The sequence below is a fragment of the Styela clava genome, chromosome 3, assembly GCF_964204865.1.
Source record: "Styela clava chromosome 3, kaStyClav1.hap1.2, whole genome shotgun sequence".
In the NCBI taxonomy this organism is placed as follows: Eukaryota; Metazoa; Chordata; class Ascidiacea; order Stolidobranchia; family Styelidae; genus Styela; species Styela clava.
In genome coordinates this window covers 4,582,193-4,599,522 of record NC_135252.1, presented here as the reverse complement: position 1 = coordinate 4,599,522, position 17,330 = coordinate 4,582,193, and the positions used below count along the sequence as shown (strand labels likewise).

At 31.7% G+C, this 17,330-nt stretch overlaps 1 protein-coding gene across 2 annotated transcripts; it reads right to left on the bottom strand.

The window, feature by feature from the left end:
- Positions 1–536: 536 nt before the first annotated feature.
- Positions 537–16,846, bottom strand: LOC120342670 (antiviral innate immune response receptor RIG-I-like). Of its 2 annotated transcripts, XM_039411600.2 has the most exons (21): positions 16,685–16,846; positions 14,956–15,096; positions 14,293–14,482; positions 13,315–13,514; positions 12,886–12,989; positions 12,287–12,338; positions 12,118–12,198; positions 11,671–11,751; positions 11,386–11,551; positions 10,686–10,803; positions 7,328–7,489; positions 7,077–7,248; positions 6,447–6,545; positions 6,195–6,361; positions 5,655–5,799; positions 4,336–4,484; positions 3,851–3,938; positions 3,582–3,752; positions 3,149–3,306; positions 2,309–2,457; positions 537–2,198 (listed from the first exon to the last, which is right to left on the bottom strand). In XM_039411600.2, the coding sequence occupies exons 1-21, from the start codon at positions 16,794–16,796 to the stop codon at positions 1,829–1,831; spliced, it is 3,075 nt and encodes a 1,024-aa protein (XP_039267534.2). In that variant the 5' UTR covers positions 16,797–16,846; the 3' UTR covers positions 537–1,828. The 2 variants fall into 2 exon arrangements, with proteins under 2 accessions (XP_039267534.2, XP_039267536.2); XM_039411602.2 differs by lacking the exons at positions 14,293–14,482; positions 16,685–16,846 and having other exon boundaries at positions 14,956–15,061.
- Positions 16,847–17,330: the final 484 nt, after the last annotated feature.

Sequence of the window (17,330 nt, the reverse complement as noted above, 5' to 3'; positions counted from 1 at the left end):
ATTGAGTTGGTTATATATGCATATGACTTGGCGGTATATGCATATTCTTGGCAGTATACGTATGGTACATTACCAACCCTATCGATTTATTCTTTCCAGTATGATTGCCGTGTTGTGTTTTTTCACCTGTGTGGGTGAATGAGCACCTACGCTGGTTACAGCGTTCCCTATGAACCTTTCCCCAGGTTTTGCCCATTTTCACGATCTTTCCGTCGCCCTTGTATGCGTTTCATTTATTCTTGTTCTGTGTTGTAGACGAAAGATCGAAATAAAATTGTATTGTAAGTATGCTTTCCGCATTTTGATCCCTCACTATTCAATCTAATGTGTGCGCCTATGTACAAAATATTTCGAGAATTATTTCAGCGGCACTTCAAATTTAAATACCATACATCTTTCAAAGACAGTTTTTCCAAAAAATTGGCACATAAACATTTTGACTACTTCTAATACTAAATTTAAAACTTCCAACGGTTCCCGATCTTTATAATACTACTAATAACAAGGGAGCTGTGCTCAAATATATGAACACGTCACAAGGTGTCGCTATTTTTTATTCTGACACATAAAAAATGAATCTCTTAAAGTCCACAGAAATTTTTGAAATAAGTAAAAGTAATAGCCTTCTGGCACAAAAATCAATCTTTAACTACCGAAAATCAATCAATTGTTCCAATGTTCGAAGAGAAAAGCGATTTCATCATGACGAAAGAGTAGAATAACACTAACAAGAACAACAACATAATATTGAAACGATTGTCATGTACACTGACGTGTCCAATAACTGAATCTCTGTCTCCTGCTAACGAACCATCGTGTCATAGATTTTGAATTAATACATACACTATTTTAAATATAACAAATATATTCACGTAGGCTACTTTACTAAATATAGGAAATTGGTAAAAATAACACAGCATGATCACCTATGTTTTGTTCTACGTTTCCATTCCTCAGCACGAATATTCAAAAAGCGAATACAATACAACTATTGGATTAGGATACTGAAGAATGTCCAGTATTCGGCATCGCTTCATAAATTAAATAAATTGATCACTATTAAAGGAAACAATTAAACGTGTTTTATCAAATTTCATGTACACCGCATTTAGTAACGATTCGAGGTACGATCCATTACAACATGTTGCGAAGGATGAGATCCATATCGACTAGAAAAAGAATCATCGAAATGTTTTTATCATTCTGATACATTGTTCATATCATACTTTTTAAGTAGACTAAAATAGATCAAGTTTTCAGTTATACAATTATTATTATTAAATTACAATAGAAATAATTTTTCAACATTCCTAAAAATACTCAATGACATGGAATTATAAGCAAAGTATGCAAATACAAGATTTAAAATATGTATAAAAAGTAAAGACACACATTCACTAAATTTTGCATGTGGGTGACGTCAAGTTCATTAACTATTCCTCCACACTTACAGCTTAACATTCTGAAGTCCCGAAGTTGTGAGTATTTAAAAAATAAGGTGTGTGATATTGAGCACTAAATTATTTTTATTGCCGTGCGATGTGATAATAATAGACATATACAATCATCTCTGGCGTTTGCTCGAGTTGGACCATTACTTTTTAAGGTGAGAGAGGTACAAAGTACATGGTTGATTTTCAATAAGATTGTGTACAATCTACATGGATTATTGAAGCAAGTTTGAGGCATGAAATAGAAAACAGTAGAAGAATATTCTATTCACCAATGAGTTGTTTGCATGAATTATAATGGAATTTTAAAATAATAAAAAAGTCACGGAAAAATGTTAAATACGAGTGCGATTATACTGTTTATCACAGGGGACATATCAACAAGTCGACCCGGAGCTGTCAGGAGAAACTTCACTTTCGTCGCACTTGGTAAATAGTTTATCATAAAGAGACTTGTCTCTGCTTTTTTCAAGAATTTTTAGACGTGTTGCCTTCCATTTTCTTGGCTGGAAAACTTTTCCTGTTTTCTGATCCTTAATTTTAAAACCCTTGATCGTGATAATTGGCATCAGGTAATTTTTCCACGTTACCTCATTTCCCCAGTCAAGCTTACATTTATCACAGCTAATTTTGTTGAAATGTGTCATGGATCCATTCGCAATTTTATTTCCTCTGGATTGGTGTGGAACTTTTGCATACTTATCTTTAAAATCAATGCGATCAACTGTGTGATGATTTCCATTCATTCTGAAATGCAAAAGATTAAAATATAACTCATCACGAGATTAGAAATACAATTTTACCATCTTACGTCTATTCACATATGTACAGGATAATGTGAGAAAAATTTTATACACCTGATTAATTCATGAGTGTAACAGACAATTACACTACATTTGCGACACAACAATAAATTTCCTCCTTCAACTCGTAGAATTCTTGTGCCTAGCTTTTTCCTTTCATCTTTTTCCAAAGCTTCTAACGCAATTTTTCGTCCATAGAGCATCTGTAATAGTTTAACATAAAAACAACAAAACATCAAATTCAAACAAAACAAAATACACTTCAGCCAAAACATTGGTATATGCAAAAATAAGTTATTTTTCGCTTTCTTCAATATTTTGTTACCGGTCCACCATCCCAATTTATTTGAAATTACCAGGTGAAATGGATGGAATTACTTGGTTAAAAGGTTACACACAATACCCTTAAACCAACGTTCCAAAAACCTACAGAGGATATACAGTCGCAGTGATTTAATTTTAAGAAATGAAATAGAATATACAGATTTTCGGAATTGTTGTACTTTTCTTATTGTGGACAAATTTCACAAAACTTGGGTCGCAATTAAAAGGTTTGCAAACCACTGATGTAGAGCGAACCGACTTGAGATTGTAGATTGTTTCAACCAAGTGCTTATCTACATAGTCACATTTCCAAAGATCCAAGGTTTAGCAAATAATTTTGAATATATTTCAAATAATAATAAATACATGGAAATTCAACTCATACACACAGCCACAAAATTTCTAGTTCATAATATTGAGGAAATATATAAAGCATGAAACTTGAAAAAGCACCAAGATAGAGTTAATCATATTTATTTTTATTAGACAAATAATACAATTAAATAACAACTTGTCAAGCCACATCCTTGATTTTTGGAATACGCCAAATACTAATTAAAGAATGTTTACTTGATTCCTATAATCATCAGGATTTTTGTTCAGCATTTTGTGAATCTGTCTTTTAGCCTTTTCCATGAGCTGCAGTTTCTCTCCGCTGAGTTTATCTTTATGAATATTATTTCCAAAGTAAATATGGAGAACCTCCCCATTTTTTGCTCTGACACGACCTGACAAAAAAGTTACTGTCCATGTTTATCAACACAACGTTACACTTCATATTGCATTTTATATTTTATCAAGACAAAGAAGACAGGATTGTTCAAACAAACTGGCCAATAAAATACTATTTTAATATAGCAGATTCATAGATAAGATTGGTGAAAAAAATTCCCAGATAAATTCTTTGTATAAAATAGGCAGGAAATTTGGACAATTTTCTATCACTATAAAATTATTCATTTGAGGTCAATAATCAATATTTTTCAAAGTTGCAGTCAAGTACCTGAAAGTTGTGCTTTGGATATTTCATTCTTCACACAGTCAACTGTTATAACCAGGTTGCAATCTGGAATATCTATCCCTACTCCAGCAGCATCGGGAGTACAGACAAGTACTTTGCAATCACCTTTTTTAAATTTTTGAAGGGCTGCATTTTGAGCAGAGTGGCTCATACCTACAAAAAATGTATTCTTGTTAATACATTCTAAGTCTAATATAAAGTTTTGATTATTCTATGTTCAATCCACAAATAAATATGATGCAATTAAACACCTGGGCAATCACTTGAACTTTTATTTCCAATTCCGATATAAACCAGAGGTTTGAGATGTCCTAGCTCCGAATCTCCACTAATCCAATTCTGTAAAGTAAATGGTACATAAGAAAAATACAATAAGCAATATCACCTTTAATAATGAATATTATGTTGATTTTTAAACTTCTTCAAGTATACCAAGATACTAAAAATATACTTTACTCATACATATACTACTGATACTATTATACTAGGTAGATACTAATACTAGTAAAATGAATACACAGGAAAGAAATTTTTTGCATCCTTTGTGCACAAATATTTTGCACTGCTGATTTTTTCTCATTTAATGAATGTAATAACACAATTTACTCAAAACGTCAGCACATAAAAAACAAAATAACAATACGGATTACTGGAATACCATTTAAAACAAAATATTGATAAAATTCTAGTACTGTATACGAAAAATCTTAACTGACTCACTGTCTGCCAAACTCACTTTGATACAATCGGCAAAATATCTTCTGGAAACCATAACCATACATCTAAATTCATCATTTTGTGACTTTGAGATTATTTTTGCTTTCATGATATCCAATGTTTTATTTTTGGTATCATCAACACAATCAACCAATTTATTCAAAGTGTCTTAAAAATAATGGTTTAAATAAAATATTTATATTGTTGTGCATGAAATATTGTAATGACACAATTAACAAATATAAAAATAAACGATTCTTCTAAATAAAAGATATACAATATTTCCGCAATTGACAAGGGGCCGCGAAGGACTACCAAAGTCATGGTGTCAGCAACACCTTGTTTGCCGAGCTTGCTTTTATATGTGTTGAAAGTGAGGTTTAAGGCAATGCCGATAGCAACATATAAACAGCATTTCCAACAAGCCTTATTCACTTAATATAAGGTTTCGGTCGTTCACTTACATTAGCTTCTTCTTCATATTGTGGAGGCTAATAAGTATCAAGAACAAACCTATATACCAGATGTGGCCAACCTGATTTTGACTGTGATCGGCTAAAATCTTAAAAAATGTTGGGGATCCTCTGATCGGTAATAAGGTCATACACAAAAACAGATGAGTACTGAATATGCAGATATTTTCACTCCTGCAAATAAGCTGCTCGACTCTGTGGGTGCATTTTTAATGAAATCGCCACAAAAGTTTGTATATTTTATGTTTCATTTTACTTGGTTATGTAATTGTACCCAGGGTAAATTTCAATCATTTATTTCAGATTTATTCTAATCATACAATTCAGATCTAAAGCCTGTCTAATTTTTAGTCGTAAGTGTTGAAAATCCCTCAGAACACCTTGCCAAGTATCCATGTATTATCTAAACAGCGAAATATAAATTTTTTCAAACCATAAAATATGGCATATGACTGATCAAATTTTAGTAACTAACTTACAGTTGCCTCCAAGTCAGATTCGTCACACGCTTTGAATTAGAAAAAAAAAAAAACACAACAGTCGCTGCATGAAACTGTTTCAACACAATTTTTTGGGGTATGTTAATAAACTGACTTAACATCAGATGCGATTGACTACTCGAGACTTGGCGATCAACCGGTCGATCGCAATTGACATGTTGACCACCCCTGCTATATACAATGTAGTTGTTCAGTATTCAAATAAATAAATTTATAGCACGCCAATGATTACTTGCAATTATTTTGGTTAGTTAATGATATTGCTTTTAGAAAGCTTGAATGATAATAAAAAAGGATTTTATTTCAATTTCAAAACTTCAGATATTAACCCTTGATTTCATCAAAGTAATTGAGTATCTGCTCACCAGCTATCAATTCATGCAGATTATTCTCTGCAGTTGTATTCTTTTCCTTTTCAGCAATGTAATGTTTTTCAACAAAATCTTCAATCTTAGCAATTGCATGAATAGAATGACAGTTGTAGCAAATTGTATATGCACTGTATAGACACTGGAAATCCCAGGAAAAAATGAAAAAAAAAAATGTTATTAAGCCAGTTCTCGGTCTCTCATTTCTCAATATTTCCGTATCATATAACAAATACTTTAATGGTGACAAATGTTCATTTGTTTTATGCGACATATAAAAAAACCTGTCCAAGGTATTTGGTAATGCAATGATACAGTGGCACCTATTATGTCTCCCCCTATTTTGAAATTTCAAAGTATAAAATAGAAAAATATGTGAATTCTGAAACTAAATTTTGTCTCCAGCTAGTAATGTTTCAATACAAAAAAATATTAGATTTTACCTCCTAGTTATGAACATTGCTGAATTCCAAGATGTCACAAAAATACTCAGGATATGTTTCATTGAATTAAAAATTCTATGAAAAAAAACGCAACCTGCAAAGCATCGGCACATGATCTTGCATCTCTTCCAAGTCCCTTAGAGTCTTCAGCACTCAAATTTCCAGATGCGTGACGAAGTTTACAGCACCAAGTTTCAAACTCTTTATCCAATGTTGTCAAGTTTCCCTTTTTCAGAACTGTATCTCCAAGAGCTTTTAACACTGACAATAAATATGATTATTTAAAAGTAAATTCATGAATATATGAAAAATTATTTGATATTTCGATTCTTTAAATAAGTCTTACCATCAAGTTTTTCAATCAAAAAAATTATCTGGGTCGTTGTTTCTCTGATAAGCTGTCTGAAAAAGTCATCATCGTCATCAATATCTATTCGAATAGATTCTACAAACAAAATGGTTTAAAGTTAATCATAAAAAATATATATTACTTCAAAAACATAAAAATAATCTTATCTGGTCACTAAACTAATGTTTACAACACAGTTGTTGAGTTGAGCGGATGTTGGTTATTAGGTGTATAGTTTTGCTGATTCATTGCTCACGTTATTGTTGACTAAGTTGTTGTTGGGTCAAAAAATCAAGATTCTCCTCAACTACTAGACTTTCAGTTTCAGTGGATATAACTACATGTGTCTCTAAATAAGACTATAACATATCCATTTTTTAAAACACCTTCCAATCTCAGGGCTTTTAAGATTCTAAAAAAATTTGTGGACCACATTTTCACTGATTCGGCAATGTTATGCTCAATGAATGACATACGATAGTGTATGTTGAATGTGAAACTATGCTACTTCTGATCAACATATTTGTACATTGCCCTTTTAATTCTAATAAAACAGGATTTCGATGCCACCATGAACTCTTTATTTTAAATCACATTATCAATTTTTTTTAGAAACCAGACGCTAACCTTCTGATGCAGCATGGCAAACAATATTCAATTCATCTACATTATCAGGATCTTTCACATATACTACTCCATCTTCTGCATCCATGATACCAAGTAATTTGAAAATATGATCTTTAGCTCCATCAATACTAACTGAAGCACCAACTCCGAGGGTTGCAGTTAATCCAATGATCTAATACAAACAAAAATAAAATGTCTAATTGCATTTTGATGTTAAAAAAACTAGATTTATTTGAATATATCATACTTACCTGAATAGTTTGGCTTTTTGCATTTGGCTTTGCATTTGCATTAGGCTTTTTCTCAATCAAATATCTTCTGAGTATTTCAGCATATGGATGGGAAGCATGTGCATAGTGACATTCATCAAATATCATCATCGAAAAATCAAACAATGATTTCACTGAGTTATCCTACAAAATAATTTTTTTGTACATTATAATACAATACAGTAAAAAGGCTCCATGTTATGCTAAAATTGCTGAATAAAGCTAGGTACAGAAGTTCAGATTTTGGCAATTATAATGCTTATAGTTACAATATAAATTTCAAATTTGTGTTGCCTATGATACTGAACGATTGAACGAAGAGTGTTTTTAATAATTTGCTAAGTAAGTTGATAGTTCAGATGAATATGGTAACAGATTGTGTTAATAGAATTATTTTTAAGGAAATTTGTTTAAAGCAAGGTCAGACACACTCGGAGATTCATCTCTGTTCAGGCAGTCGCTAAAGTGCTAAAAGCTACTGATATAACAAAGTTGTTTATCGGACTTCACATCTGGACAGGAATAAAGAGTTGTGTCGGGTGCATACAAAGGTAAATTGTAAATGAGAATATATGGGAGTTATTGATGAATATTAGGAAAAATGTAGGTCCAAGAGTTGAGCCCCAAGGAACTCCATGCGAAATTGAGTATGTCCGGGAGCCCTGTACATCAAGATTCAAGAACAACCTTGATTTCGCGAGCAAAGAGAATTGATTTAAGGATAGAAAAAATTAATCCAGATAAACCATAGGATCAAATTTTGTGCAGGAGTACACCACGCCAAACTCTATCAAAAAATATAGGCTCACGGATTTAGCTTCACCCTTTTGATCCAATGTGCAATATATTCTTTCACTTATAAGTGTTAACAAATCAGTAGTAGAACGTTTTTGATCTACACCCTATTTCTTTTCAGATAAAAGATCATCTGATTCTCGTTGACCAAAACTGACTGTGTTGATTCAAATGTTTTTGACAAAAGATTAACAGGGAAGAAGTTACGAGGATCAGTTCGATAACAATTGTTTTAAAGGCAGAATCATTGGTAGCCAATTTCACTTCAGTACCGACCGTCGTCGCGTGCGGACGTGGCTACCTCGAGTCGAAAATATGCATTCGAGAAGTGAATCTCAGACTTAGTGACATCAATGAACAAATAACAGAAATAGCAGATTTTCGAATGATGGACTGGAAATATGCAACATGGCTGCAAAATTGAAGATTTTTAAAGATATTGTGAAGATAAGTTTGGACGAAATTATGCTCTGCTCAAAAATGTGACCGGTTATAAAAAAGTTAAACTGCACGAACTGATATTTAAAAATTCACAAACGATTTTTACATTGGTGTGTTAATGTTTTAGTAGATTTTACTAGAGATGTACCGACATTTGCCGCCGATACCGATCTGTTACCAACTAAAAACGCCAATACTGATTTGGCGATATTACAAAACTGCCGATATCGCCGATATTCCGATACTATGTAAATATTACCTCAAGTATGCAGAGAAGACGGGATAAAACACTTGTCTTTGAGAATTATTCATACTACACATTATTTCAGATTGAAGGGATAATTTATTACACCATAAGAAACCAATTCGAATTTAATATTAATAACGCGACCTTTGAATATCGCCCACACATCATAGCGCCGCTGTCTGTAGCGCCGTTTTATGTTTTATCATAATTGTGCGTCGCGACAATAAATTAGAGTCGACGTGAGAGGATTTCAATCAACGCTGGCTAGAAATACCTATAACACGTCGAGAATGTTTCTGATTTTAACATTTCATAATATATCGCAAATATTATTGTATATTCTGAGAAGGTCTGAGCGACCACAGCAATAAATATATGAGGAAATTGTACAGTTAGACAAAATTAAAATTAATGGAATCACAATATTTAATACCTGTAGAGAGATAATTGAGTCGGAATTTAGCTTAAAGATGTCGATGGACTAAATGACACTAGCGCTTAATTAATGATAAACAGTCAGAATTCATAACCGTGCCAAAAAGTGTGTATGCTGTTAATAAAGACGTTTTTTACACTAGGATTTAAAACTGGGAGCCTAGTTTCTCTTATTTTTGTGCTTGTCAATTACCACAATTTATAGGTATAAATACCGTAATGCTTATTAGGTCTACTTTCTTAGAGCAATTTCATTTATATCACACATGCCTTATGACTGCTTCACAATGATAACATTATCAAAGCCTAATTTATATGTCCCTGGATTTTAGGAAAGTGAACAGGATTTATGTGGGGGATTTGTATCGAAAATATTTTTAGAATGTATTCGAAATAGTCGATGGGTATGACCATCCCTGCTCATAAGGTTTTGCTACCAGGGTTGTGAAATAAATGAATGTTTAGCCTACTTATCCTATCAAATTGATACATTGAGTTACGTGCGCAAGATCATCTTCCAATATAATGACCTAAATTGTATTTTAAACATTAGAAAATCCTCTAATATTCGATGATATATTTATTCATAATTACTAGGTAATATTAAAAACGTCAATATAAAAATTTGGAAGAAATAGCCAATTTATTTGAATGTATGTTTGATAAATAACTAAGAACAGGTCAGAACCCCATTCTCGTTTCCACTCGCGGGGGTGGGAACGTGTATGGCTCATAGTTCACAATTCCCCAAGCAAAAAATAATTTAAACATCAGTATTCCAACTTATTTTTTAAAACATTTTGGATCATATCAAAAAGGTAAACATATCAGAAATAACGGTCCTAATTAAGCCGATACGGATACCAAAAAATTGGCCGATATTGCCGATACCCGATACCAATACATCGGTACATCTCTAGATTTTACTAGATATATGTTTGAGCATGGAACGGAAACATGCATTCGCACCTTATTTTAGGATTTTTAGGATTGTTTGTTTACATACTGCATCACACGCACAGCGGATTTAATTCACTGTTTTGTTTTCGAAAAAATCGCACACGCAACCTGATTACCAAGTGAAACGGCTGAGTAATGACAGCCGTCAATATTTATTTGTTTGTGTGTGTGACTTGTTTTCATCCTTTTTCGGTAAGTGAACACGTTTAATACGTTTTAAACTTACCGTATTTTATTAGGTTTTGTTCACTTTCCAGATTCTTCGCCTTAATCTTTTGTGTATATATTTTTATTTTGTTTTTGCGAATGAATCGAAATAAAATCTTATCTTATCTTAAGCAGCACACAAGTAATTACAGAAAGATATACAAGTCTAGAATTCAATGACAGATAATAAAACCAATCACTATGGAAAAAACTAGTCAAAATCAAAAATATGATCAATATTGTACTGAAACATACTTTCAGACAATTCAGCAGTATCTGTGGAGTCATCACAATCAAGTCAGAACTGTAAATTCGCTTTTGAAAATCTTTCTCCAACTGATCCTCAAGATTCCCACGAAGCATGTCAATCCTCCTACAAACACATAATCAATATAATAGTCATGATTTCATTTGACTTTCCAGACAACATGAAAGATGTTTTTTATTCAACTAAAATTGAAACTTTACAGATATCTCAAGTACAGTATCAGGAACAGAATTCCAAAGAAAAAGCCACTCGTGTATATAAAAAGCTATTATAAATTTTGTGAAAATCAGCATCTTTTTAATTTGGCATAACTTGAATGATAAATTGAACCGCATGAGGGTAAAAGGGCAACAGGTTATGACCAGATATTTTTAACCCGCCGTGCCAACCCAGATAGGTCCTATGCAAAAGTCAAGTGCCACTATCCTCTAATTCTAATCGAATATAGCATGATGTGATCAAAATATATCCTCAAGAATTCACACTAAAACTACTATGTGAAAGCAATATTGTTTTATTCTCTTGCTATAAACTCTATTTTGTATCCAAAACATAAATCTTTTTAATCCAGTTCCCATACATATCCAGTGAGACAAGCATTAGGTGAAATGCAGGTAAATTCATTAGACAAACCTCCTCACTTTTTGCTATAAAAAAAATAGTTCGGATTCAATATTTAAAGCTCACTTTATGTTGGGAAGATAGTCTTTCATTTTACCACATTGTTGCTCTGCAAGTCCTCCAGTTGGTGTAAAAAAGGCAACTTTTTGTTCTTCACATTGACCAACTTTAGTAACCTTTCCTTTAAGGTGTTCTCCTATTATATGAGCAGCAACTCTGGTTTTTCCTGATCCTGAATTAATGGAAAAAATTATTAATAAATTTTGAATTATTTGGTTTTATAATATTTTGAATAAACTACACATATGATTTTTAATAAATAAACATTTTAAAATAAAATAAAACACTCACCGGTTCTTTCACATATTATAACATTTGTGCCATTCAATGCTAACTTAGACAACTCTTTTTGATAATTGCGAAGCTCATATTCTAGAATTCATATATAAATATATATATATAAACATGTATATATGTGATAAATAAAAGAAAACAGTATAAACATTCAATAAAGATTTGAAAGATGGAACATTACATTAGAAGAAGAGATCTTGTTGCTAGCATATGATGAATCCGCATAGCAAAAATTAGCAGAACAATAGAAAAGTAGAAACTTTGTAAACTTTTTTAGATTTAACGAGCTGATCAAAATCTATGATTCAAAAAGATAATCTACAGAACAGAAAAGTTCACACTGTCAGATAAGTACGAAACGTTGTTTGGTTTATCCAAAATTATTGTGATGATGTAAACATGAATACATTTCAGATGTATATCATATGTATATAATATACTTACGCATAGATTCTGGTTGGGCTGGGATTTCAATGTGTTGTTGTTCAGAAAGCCTAAAATGTTTTTGACAATTCTCTTTTTCATCTGAAGATTTGAAGACAGTTTTGAAGAGAGTTTACAATAATATATTTCAATAACATGTTGATAAATTTAAAAGTTGGTCAATCATTACCGTTTTGTTTTCTTTTCATCAAACTGCACGAAGGAACATCTGCGTCAGATATCTGTTAAGCATTAAAAAATTCAAAAATATCATGGCGTGGCTAAATAAAATTAACCTATCATATTAAGCACTTAAAATATATCGTTGTTACATCAGTAATTATCTTGCAAAGGTTCATGAGAGGGTTAATTTTAGGCACAAAAGTAATGGACTGACATCATAGAGTGGTGGTGTAACCACTGGTACATTACAGCTTCCAACTTTCAAGTCCTACATCTGAAACTTGGACCGCAGAGAGAGAGAGAGCCATGGCTTATTGTATGAAATAAGCTGTTTTGTCTGGTCCTCTTAATGTTTGATCAATATAATTGATAATAGATAAGTAACACGCTGCAAACAGACACTTTCATCTGGAAATACTGAAATTTTGATAGTGATTAATCGATCAAGTACCAAAACAAAACCAATTCTTAGTTTAACTTGTAACACAGTAGAAATTTAGAAAAATGATCCATAGAAGCATTGCAAGCTGCAGCCAGTAATACATTTCAATTCCACACCCAAACAGTCTGACTATTTTTTTCCAAACAAGCTTTAACATTACTAACAAAACAACTCGTCACTCCTTGTTGAATACATGCCATCTGTTCATTCATTGCTTCTGGCTGTTCATCAACCACTAATTCATTAACAACACTGTCATCAAAGCATTCTGTAAGACAATTGAAAATTAATTTTATTAAATAGGGAATTTAGCAATGAATAAATTGCTTTTGTTGATGCGTTTATTCAACTCAATATTGAGCTTCATTACCACAAGTTAATATCAACTTCAAAAATGGAAGAGTTTGTAAGTATTTCTGTGTTTGTTCAATAGAAAGCTCTGGACATAGCTAGAAATATCGGTATCTAATCCGTGAATTTTTCACACCCAAAATATTTAGGAATCAAAAAAAATCAAAAGCCTGGATTTTCATGAATTACAAAGTTACTGAATTCCAGTAAAAATATTCTTAGTAAAACGTAATTTTACTCACCAAAATAATCTTTTAAAGCTGTGGCTAAATCAGCATATTCAACATCTTCAAACATAGAAGAAGTAGCATTGTAATTTAATTCCTTCACTGCATCAATGAAATTACTGATCCAGCCAGGTGCCTTGTAAATCAGATTGTTTAATAGGGCAAACATTCCATGCCTAGAAGTTAATCGTGATGCGATGTTTTCAATTCCTTCTCTGAATGTTAGAATGAAACAGATGAGTGAATCAACTGAATGAAAAAATGGTATCAGCATTTATTATTACCAAATATGGGGAGGAAAAAATATATATGATATAAAACTAAAACTAAGATATTAATGTAAATTCAAAAAAACAGCTCAATGTAAGAAAAAAAACTCTAATAATGTTAATAAATTATAATTATCTCTTTGAACCCTAAAATCCGGTATTCCCGCTTTCCCGAGAACGTCTTCTGACGCTGAAAACCGGCAATCCGACATTAAGGTATGCAACTTTGAAATCTCATATCTCCCGAACTTTAGATTATATCAGGACAAGTTTTACATTGTTTGGAAAATAATCTCAAAGATAAATTATAATTAGGAAATGAAGAGAAAAAGTCGCAATTACTGTGCAAAAATCGGACTTATATTTGTTTTCTTTTTTACCTAATACACACACATTTGTAGAGGGTAAAAATAGCTTCAGAAGGGTACCATTAGATTGAATTTATGGTGCACAAGTTAAATTGTTTTAGCAATTTTATCAATGTTTTCTTCGCCGTTACATGTCCGCTTCATTAACCTGACCTAAACAACGACGTCACGCAATTACTTTGTTACCCCACGACGTTAAGGTGCAGCCTTACGTTCCTTAAGGATGACAGAAGTTTATGCTTAATAAATTATGTAATTAATCAACTGTAATTTTAGGTGTTTTTTGTTGAATGGAAAAAAATATGATTTCTAATCGTGATGGTCAATTTAAGTTTTTATAATAAAACTGTGCCAACCTGTCATCATCAGAAAGTTCCCTTTTCAAATGATTAAGTATTTCAATAACATTTATATTTTCCAATGCAGGAAAAATCACTTGAAAAATTCTTTTGATCTTTTCAGGTTTTTTGAGATATCGAAATATAGATTCAGCATCGAAATTATCACAATCCGTCAACAGAGGAACAAGCCAACAGTAACTTGTCTCTTGAAATATTAAAGAAAAAATTCATCAAAAAACTACTATGAACACATATTGGGATAAAATGTAAATAGCTAAAACTTAATAATATTGCAAGCGAATGAGCTTGGAGATATCATACATGTTATGGTTTTAAAATATTACTCATTCAGAAGATACAAAAATAATGATACAAAAATAATAGTACGGTATAGGAAAAAATTTGTTAAATTATTTTAGAAACCCGAAAATTCAATGGGGGTGGCTCTATCATATAGCATGCCATAGCATAACCAGTATGTGAGAATAGCTAACCAGTAAAATTATACAGACCCAGTCCAGGGCATCCAACAGAGTTCAGTTTTAGGTATATTGAAGGAACTGTGAAATCCAAAAGTTGGCAAACTTCTAAAAATATCTTATCGTCTTTGAAAATCAAATGGAACAATAGTGAAAGTAGAATCAACATTAATTAGGTTATACAATAGATAAAAATTACCTTTTTTCAAAACATCAATAAACTCTTGGTATTTGTTGCCACCATAACCGTCATCTGCATTGAGCCATTCAAGAAAAATGTCAACTCTTTGTTTCCTCCCATTGTCACCAGTTGTCGAAATAGACATTAACGCATCTCCAACTTAAAAATTAATGAATATCAAAACTATAACAAACTATCAAAGTGCATATTATTTTATATGGTTTTCACATTCAAAGACAACTACATTTTTTAAAGATCCTTATTAAAACCAACCTTCAACTACAAAGAATTGCAAAAAAACCACACCATATATCCCCACATATAAGCAGACCCCCTGAAAACAGCTTCAAAATAGTGAATTTAAAAAAATTCGCATATAAGCCGACCCTACGAATCTTAACACGCTGTGGGTACCTATCATAGTCAAGGATGTTCAATTTGAATATTGCTATTTGCAACTTTCTAGTATCGCTTTTAGTGTTTATATTAATACTGAATATCAATCACACATTTTGGCGATGATGTCCGCGTTTTGATTGAAAACATACGTTTTGATTGAAAACATATTTTCAGTATTACCATATATTTTATGTTTCATCATAATCGAAGAGAGCCCATTTCGTAAACTACTGTCGACATGAAAGGATTTAAATCAGCACCAACTTTGAGTACCTCTATAATGTCGAGGATGTTTTTGATTGAAAATATCTTACAAATTCTATATTTTATATTTATGTAGCAATTAATTACTGTCGAGTGTCGACATGAAGGTATTTAAATCAGCACCGAATTGAGTACCTCTAACATGTCGAGGATGTTTTTGATTGGAAATATTTTACAAATTTTATATTTCATATTTATGTAGCAATTAATTACTGTCGACATGAAGGGATTTAAATCAGCACCGACTTTGAGTACCTCTAACATGTCGAGGATGTTTTTGATTGGAAATATTTTACAAATTTTATATTTCATATTTATGTAGCAATTAATTACAGCCGACATGAAACTATTTAAATCAGCGACGACTTAGAGTACTTATAACACGTAGAGGAGGTTTTTGATTGAAAATATTTAACAAATATTATATTTTATGTTTATGCAGCAATCAATTATCGTCAACTTCAAGATTTCAATCAGCGCTGACTTAAAGTACTTATAAGACGTCGAGGATGTTTTTGATAGAAAATATTTTACAAATATTATATTTTATGTCTATGCAGCAAATAATTACTGCCGACATGAAAGAATTTAAAATAGGATGACTCGAGTACTTATAACACGTTGCGGATGTTTTTCATTCAAAATATTTTACAATTACTATTGTATATTTAACGAGAATTTTTTGGAAATTTTTGAATTTCCAGCCTATGAAATAGCTCCTAATTAAGTGAAAATTTAGTATCTATTGCGATGGTATTTGTTAGCCTGGCAGCTTTAATGATAATACTGTTCGGTTCAAGTTTACCAAATTAATTTATGAAATGTCATTTAGTTCAAGCGCGATCAGAGTTATGAGTGTATAAGCCGACTCCTTAATTTGGTTGAAACACGGCTTATATGCGAATGGGAGTGTATAGGGTATTCTCATAAATAATATTCGTCTTCTAGAAACACATTACAAAAATTTTGTCAAGGGATATCATATTTTTTAAATTATTGAAGGCAACAAGTTGAAATCACATAACCCAATTAGCAATTTATGGTTGTATGAAGAAAGGTAATAATACTGAAATAAATTACCAACCTGACGAATACAGACCAGTTCCACCTGGGAACAGGTTCATGATGTCTTTTGGTTCCAAAAAGTATCCACATAAAAACTCTAAATAATGGAGCTTTGTTGTAGAATCATTCATTTTGAAATATTTGATAATCAATAAAAAATAGACCTGGACAAAATGTCAATAAGAAAAAATCCATAAACCGTTTTGCATCCCTTCATATGAATTCAAATATCCCTTCATATGAATTTAAACTTGAATATAAATTTGTCTTTAACACTTATATTTTTATATTACCGAAAGCAGATAATTTTCGAACCTTCCAAACTTGATTTATACTCATTCAAAAATAGTTTCTCAATAAAAAATACTGCGGCAGGGTACTGGATTAACAAAAAACTTTCAAAATTAAAATTATTTTCTGTGGAAAAAGCTTAATATATAGGAATATCAGTCTATCCATAAATAAATCTCTAATATAAACAAAATAAAAAAGTTTTAACACGTTCAAAAATATTTCATAAATTTAAATAAAATTTAATTTAAAAATAGAGAGTGAGAGAGAGGATAGGATTTACAAATTTATTCCAGGAAAGAGAAAAGCCGATAAGACGGCTCAACCATATGGCGAACCACGTCCTCTCATCCGGTTACCATTCTATGTTGGGT

Bases quoted from the DNA above. Each gene is read 5' to 3' on its own strand.
- LOC120342670 (XM_039411600.2), bottom strand. From the start codon at position 16,796: ATGAATGATTCTACAACAAAGCTCCATTATTTAGAGTTTTTATGTGGA. The intron at 14,483-14,955 runs GTAATTTTTATC...TAATATTTCAAG, and splicing joins TATTGATGTTTTGAAAAAAG to AGACAAGTTACTGTTGGCTT. The intron at 11,552-11,670 runs GTGAGTGTTTTA...CCATTAATTCAG, and splicing joins TATAATATGTGAAAGAACCG to GATCAGGAAAAACCAGAGTT.